The 7,130-nt window shown below is 48.0% G+C and overlaps 1 protein-coding gene across 2 annotated transcripts; it reads right to left on the minus strand.

Annotated features, from left to right (window-relative positions):
• Positions 1-2,976: 2,976 nt before the first annotated feature.
• Positions 2,977-5,720, minus strand: LOC112901905 (transcription factor bHLH144-like). 2 transcript variants are annotated; one of them, XM_025970773.1, is made up of 3 exons: positions 5,492-5,720; positions 5,125-5,384; positions 2,977-4,205 (listed from the first exon to the last, which is right to left on the minus strand). In XM_025970773.1, exon 3 carries the CDS (start codon positions 4,008-4,010, stop codon positions 3,186-3,188), a length of 825 nt encoding a protein of 274 aa, XP_025826558.1. In that variant the 5' UTR covers positions 4,011-4,205; positions 5,125-5,384; positions 5,492-5,720; the 3' UTR covers positions 2,977-3,185. The 2 variants fall into 2 exon arrangements, with proteins under 2 accessions (XP_025826558.1, XP_025826561.1); XM_025970776.1 differs by having other exon boundaries at positions 5,043-5,384.
• Positions 5,721-7,130: the final 1,410 nt, after the last annotated feature.

Here is a 7,130-nt window from a genome sequence, read left to right on the forward strand (position 1 = left end):
CCAATCACTAAATTAAACTCAAGTTTATCCTCCGATAACATGCTTCATTTGATTGGCTTGAATATGTTTATTCCTTGTTAAACTTGAACCTGTGAATTATATCTTAGAGAACTCATAATGTTTTTAAGTTGTTGAAAAGTGAGATAGGGTTTGATGAAATAATTCTTGCTTTATCTGCTTATATGTTTGAGAAATTATATGTCAATAAGAGAACCCTTTATAGCTTTACAAACTTCTTGTATTTGCCCTACCAAAGTTATATGTCGATCTTCATGAAAGAAACTATATACCAAAGCCATATGTCGATCTCTTATGAGGGCCCACAAGTCAATCATCCAAATAAAGGCGGTGGCGAGAGGCGGTGCCCGAGGTTAGGTCAAACCACCAGTTTCGCTGAACTGCCCCTATGCCCGCTCATCTATAGCTTCCACGTGTCGACTGCTGATGCTGTCCTAAGATCGGTTGTAGCGGTTTGGCCGGCAGTTACCGCCTATGAGCAGCCTATATATATACAAGGGAAGGGCTCTTGTTCAAGACACAACATCATAAGAGGATTTAAGGGCATGTTTGGTTTACTTCCCACCGCATTCTGGCTCGCTGCAGCGATGCAGGCTCCCGCTGGCCAGGCTTGCCAGGTGCAGCAGCCCCTTGATTGGTTCAAGTATCCATACATTCAGGCTCACCGCAGAAATCATTTGGTTGCCTGCACAACTGACGCCCAACAGCCTTTTCTCCTTTGCACGCTCGCCAAGCAGCTTGTTCAAGCACCGCGCGAGCCAGGCCCGGTGGAAACGACTGGATCCTACGTTTCCCGCGAGCCTGGCTCGAGCGGTACGGTCCTACGAGCGTAGCCTGGCTCACGCGTCTGCGCAGGCAAGCAAACACCGCGCAGCTACATGGCGTCAGCCTGACCAGGGGCCAAACACGCCCCAAAGCTCCATTCCAAAGATTTAGCGTTGTCTAGCTTGTAGTGCTTACAAAATAGAGAGAGAGTGAGGGGTAATATAAGGAAAGTGCCGGTGCTATTGGCACTTTTCTCTAAACTTGTACCTCGATGGATGCTTGCCAATCAAAATATGTGTTCTTGATTTCTCTATGTGATTTAAGTTTCTTATCTAAGTAAATTCTATTCTTGATTGCTTGCGGGTTCATCGTTTGTTAGCTTAACGGATGCTCTAGTACTAAGACTCTTGATAAAGACAAAAGCTCTTGCGCGAGGCTAGAATAGTAATCAATAGTGTAGATTTGGTGTCTAGACTAGGGGTTGTCTTTATTTGTTACGTGCTCCACAGTTTGCAGAGGTAACCGACAGGCGTCCGTTGTAATCCTCCATATCTGGATACATCATAGAGTATCATAGAGCTACAGGCCAGAGCAGCCTGGCAATGTCCAGGAAGAAGCCGGCATCCGAAGCAACCAATTAGAATAGTTATATCTTATCTTAACACTATTAGCCATAGAAATTCTCTCTACACGTTTTCTTCAACATCTCTTGTTTTACTTGGATGATCTGACCCGTAGATAATACACTTACGCTCCATATGAATACGATATCTTGGAATACTCTTAGATAAAAGTTACAATAGTATCTATACGCTTGATCATTAAAAATACCAACAATATCTCAAAGTCATGGTAGTATAATATATGGAATACAAGTTGAACTCGATCTTATATAAGGAAGGGAAATTTTTCTTAGACTTTGTTTGGAGGAATTGCATTGGTGGAGAAATACCAAAGCTGAGTGGAAATGAAAATGGCCTTCAATTCCAAAACTGTTGTTTGGATGTGTATGTAATTACTTGTTGGAATCAAAAGGTAGCAGTCAATTTCAATTCATGTTTGGATGTACAAACGGTTGAAAATTGTATATTTTGAGGAGTTTGAATATTATACATTAATGTACATGTATGAAAAATGTAGTTTTCATACTTGTGGATTATTAAAATGATTATATATTACTTATAAATAGAAAAGGATAGAATAATATTCTGAATAATTATAAAAACAGTAGGAATTTCATGAGAAAATGTTACAAAAAAATATTAAATACAAAAATATCACAGCAGCATTATTGAATATAGAATTTCGGTTAAAACACTAGTAGATTAGTAGCGGAGGTCATGATTTTCATTTCGCCCGGGGTGGATTGATAGGCTGCGCGCCACATCATCGCCGCCATCATGCCGGCCTCGGGCCGAGCCAAGCCCAGCATAGCTCGAGCACTAGGAGCAGTCACGGCCTCGGGCCGAGCCAAGCCCAGCATTGCTCGAGCACTAGGAGCAGTCACCCGCCGATTGGGTTGCTTGTTTTATGACTGTCCCGACAGACAGGCGTCGTCGATCGATGCGGCAACGCTGGAGTAAAATGCATTGACAGTTTCGAAATCTGTCGTCTGTCGTGATGTGTCATCTAGGTTTCTGAATTTTTAAAATTTATTTTTAGATCCTCAAATTTATCTTGGTACGTCATCCAGATTTCTAAATCTTCAATATGCATATTAAAATCCTCTTGAAATATATATATTTAGTTTTTAATTTTGTAATGATGAAAGTGATGAGTTTGCAGATTTGATAATATATTTTGAGAGTCTAAGGATCTAAATGACACCCTAAGATAAGTTTAGAGATATAAAGATGCATTTTGAGAGTTTAGGGATCTAAATACTACATCAGGATAAGTTCGAACGTCTAAAAATATATTTTGAGAGCTCGGAGATTTAGATGGCACCTCGAAAAGTTTAGGAACCGCACGTATATTTTACTCGGCACGCTGCATGTCCCCGGCCTCCATGCCTGGCTACCATTCGATCCATCGTTCTGCTGCACTAGTACGTCAGCGCGATCGTTACAGAGAACACCAGACACTATCAAGAGATACGAAAGAGGAAAAGGCGGCAACTTCGAACAAAGAAAAGAAGCAATCCGTGCACGCCCGGACGCTTGAGCTAGTAGGCAGAGGCACCACAAGGAACGGTGACAAAATAAAGCGCGAACGCGCGCGGCAACTGAGCTCGCTCCCATCCCATGCCATCGCATTCTGAATTCGGATCCTGCCAGTGCAAACAGAGCACGCACCAGCTACTGGTTCGTGGCATCTGATGCCATGACGAGAGCATGTTCTTGTCATCATCGACCGCCGGCCACTGCGCTCGCCGCCGAATGCCGATGCCAGCTGGTGGCTAGCTAACCGCTTGACCCGCGCGCGCCGAGCTTCTTGACCTCCACCTTGAGGGACTTGAGGTACCTGACGGCCTCGTCAAGGACCGCCGGCGTGTCCATCCGGTCGCCGCCGGGGACGATCCCCTTGAGCGTCCGCACCATCTTCTTCATCCGCTCCTTCTTCTCGCCGCCAGCCTCGTGCTTGCTGGCCCCGCAACCGGCGGACGAGCACGTGGAGTCCGGGGATCCCCCGGCGCGGCACCCCGGGGTGCGCCCCGTGCTGCGCACGTCGTCCTCGTCCTCGCCGTCCTCCGTGCTCATCAGCGCGTCGATTTCGTCCGTGTCCTCCTTCTGCCGAATCGAGGCAGCGCCGCCGTCGTCGCCGCAGCCGTAATAGGCGCTCTTGCCGGCGTAGTTCTGATCGTAGCCGTAGCAGCGGTTGTCGTAGTCGTAGTCGTACCCGCCTCCGGAGGAGCCGAAGTTGTTGGGGACCAGCGAGGGGTGGAACATCACCCGGCTCCGGTCGTACGTCTGGTCGAAGATGACGTAGTTCTTGGGGCAGGTGTCCGACGGCTGGACCTCCAGCCCCGTCAGTGGCGCCGGGAAGTCGTGCTGCCTCCGACCGGCGACCGGGTCCTCATTGGCAGCTGGCGCGGCGGGATACCGGTCGTTCGCTGAGTAGTACGCGCCGCCTCCACCTCCGTAGCTGGCCATGTCGTAGTCATAGCCACCGGCGCCGGCGCCGGCGCCGTACCCGTACCCGTAGCCACCGTACCCGTACCCGGGATCTCCCTGCATCGGGCCGCCGGTTGTGTTTGTGTTGGAAATTTGGGAAGATTTTAAGCTCATGGGTGGAATGAAATTGAACAAGAATTCGAGGGAATTTCGTTAACTGGACTTGGGAGCTGGTTTTTTGTTGTGGCCGGATTCAAAATTGTTTTGGTTAGTTTGGTTTGAGGTTGAGGTTTTTTGGAAGGAGAATGAGGAAGGAACTGATGGTCGAACATACGTCACGGGCTTCAGAAGCTGGCGGAAGTATTCGGCCTGCAAGAAGAAATCATTGGAGAACAAATTAGAGTGATATTTGCATATAGCAGATGACAACTTTCGAACTCTCTTTCGGTCGAAACATCTTTCGAAGCTACAACTCGTTCTGAATTTATAATAGGATCAGCTTACAGGGTGAGAACAGAGCACGAAGAGAAACCTAAAGCGACCATGAGTGCATTCGTAATTGGTACGTACAGTATCTAGCAATTTGTGAACAACAAGGCCTATTAAGGGTAGTGACAATGTATGATTCAGAATTTCGCAGGCTATGCTGGCCAGCACAGAAATTAGCTTATCCTAGCCAGTCCTCCATGTTTCCACCAGAAGTGCAAGAACGTAGCAGAACAGAGGAAGAACAGAGGGTCTTTTTAGATGAAAGAAGAACAGAGCATAAGCAAAAACAGAGCAGCTATGGTGACGCACACAAGAATGAGATTATACTAGGCTAAATTTGAATCAAGTTGAATGGTTTGCGACTCTACCACTACTTTCTCTGAATGTTGAAGCAAATTTTCATGTTCTTCAAATCGGTAGCACATGGATACTCTGCCTCCCAGGCCGAGGCAAACGTAGGCCACAACTCTTGTTTTAGTAACCTACTGGCTTTCTGCTCCGGCTTTTGGCAAATAGTAACAAAAAGTTGACGAGTTTCTTCAAAAGTTTGAAAACGCCATCTTTTTGACTGCCCACAGCGTTGTCAGCACGCCGGCCCAGCCCTCATTGCTGACGTGCCACGCATGGGCCCGCCTCGATCGCTTTCCGATCGACACTAGTCGTAAAAGACAGCACCAAGAACATACTAAGATGCTTATCGTCGCTACTACTACTCACATAAGAACAGGCGACGATGATTCGATGCTTACAGGCAACGCGGAAGGCATCTGAAAAACCGAGCAATGCAGCGGGAGGGAACCTGAACTGCCGATGCGTTCTTGACGAGAGGGCGGCGCTGATCTGGCAAGCTTGCATCAATCCGTAGTCGCACGCGACGGCGCCAAGGCTCCTCCAGTTGAATTGAACTTGAACCCAATGCACATGGGCTCCTCGGGCCCGGGCTCCAGACCAGGCGATCGCTAGATCATCACAGGATGACGCGGAAGAACACCAGCAGCCGCACGACCGTGCCCGCCCACGGCATCCAGCCCTGCCTTCCTCCGCTTCCTCCGCGCCCGCCTGAAATTCCCAAAACACAGCGCCAAACCCAAACGATGAGCTCGGATCAACAACCACTTGGAACAGGCATGAGGTTGGTGACCAGGAGGAGGAGTTCAGGACAGTACCAATCGAGGCTGTCTGAACTGAAACGGCAGCACACGATGGAGGCTGAGCCGAGCAGAACAGAGAATGGGGCGGGGCTAGGATGGAGGAGGATGAACGACTGAGCCGGCAAAGGAGGGGCACGGGGTTTTATGCAACGGAGGATGAACGGCGAGCGGCCGGCGCCGGATTGGATGGATGCTCCGATTGGTCCCTCTCTCCTGTTGCTCGCTACCCTTTTGCGGCACTTCTTTTGAGTGTGCGTGTGTGTGATACAGAGGGGAGGGAGAGGAAGGTGCGGAGCGGCGAGCAGCAGTGCCCGAATTGATGGGGGCGCGGTTCGGGAGCCGAATTGATGAGGTGGCGTGCGCACTCGATGGGTGCTGTGGGTGCGCGTGCCGCTTCCCACCGTGCTCGGCACAGCACCTCCTCCCCGCAAGCGCCGAGGCCCCCGCCTCGCCCACCACTCGTGCCGACTGCACGCGGGGTCCGCTGCATGGGAGCCCCACGCGTCGGCGGGACGGGGATCGCTGCGCCCGCCGTCGGCGGCTATCGGGGGTGGTCAATGGAGGTGGGCATCGTGGGGCCGCAGAGCAAGCAGCAATCCATCCGAGCTTCCCGAGCACGAAGCAGGCAGGCGGGCGAGCGAGCCGGGGCACGCACGCACGCTGCGCCGTGCGGGAACGGCACTATGCGGCGCGCGTGGAGCCGAGCCCCACCGCCGCGGCGCGGCCGTCGCCGGATCGGATCAGCCTCGTGGTTGTGGACAGGGTCAGCCTCGTTCGCAGCATGGGATTTTCAAGGAGGAGTCACCCATCGTCTGCATCTATTTCTCATTCTTAGGGTGGGCCATAACCCGCTCTATGAATAGCTCCACACAAATAAATTTATAATTTTTTTATATGATCTCTGATAAAGTTAAATTTTATATTAAAATAGTAGAAATTGACGAGATAATAGCTTTTTCATTAAAATCATTTAATAGTCTAAAAAATTATTATAAATTCTCTAATTTTAAAATCTAGAAGTTTTAATTTTTTTCAAATAACCTCGGATGTAGAGTAGCTCCATACCAAAATTATAGTGGTAAGATTTTTATAGTTCATACTTATTCATTTAAGATCATTTAGGTATAGTTGTGCCCTACACATGACTATGACTATGGATATGGATAGTGCATTTATATATACACTAGACTACATAGTTAGATTGAAATGTTATACTTCTAGATAGATTTATATGCAATATCTACCGTATTGGACGCACAGGTCTGGATACTCACGATTGAATTATTGTACTATGTGTGTTGTACTATATAGTATGAATGTAGCATTTATGAATGTGATAGCAAGTTGAACATATGTATTGTGATTGTGATATTTTGACCATTTGAAAAAAATACTTGAGATATACAGATATATGTTTATATTTTCAAAGAAAAGAATAAAAATAAAAATAAAAAATAAATTAATAATTGTAGGTGCAGGTAATGGGGTCATCCGCTCCTAGAAATGATTTTCAGAGACAGGTGATGGTATCACCCGCTCGTATAAATCAATTTCAGAGTTAATACAAAAGAACGCCATACGTCATAGAGTTGCAAGTGATGTGGTGGAGAGTAGGGTACGCGCGAGGCTTGAGGTAAGCAGTTTGAACACGCAT

This window comes from Panicum hallii, chromosome 1 (genome assembly GCF_002211085.1).
Source record: "Panicum hallii strain FIL2 chromosome 1, PHallii_v3.1, whole genome shotgun sequence".
Classification (NCBI taxonomy): domain Eukaryota; kingdom Viridiplantae; phylum Streptophyta; class Magnoliopsida; order Poales; family Poaceae; genus Panicum; species Panicum hallii.

What these genes read in the sequence shown, in the direction of transcription:
- LOC112901905 (XM_025970773.1), bottom strand. Translation starts at nt 4,010, where the DNA reads ATGAGCTTAAAATCTTCCCAAATTTCCAACACAAACACAACCGGCGGC.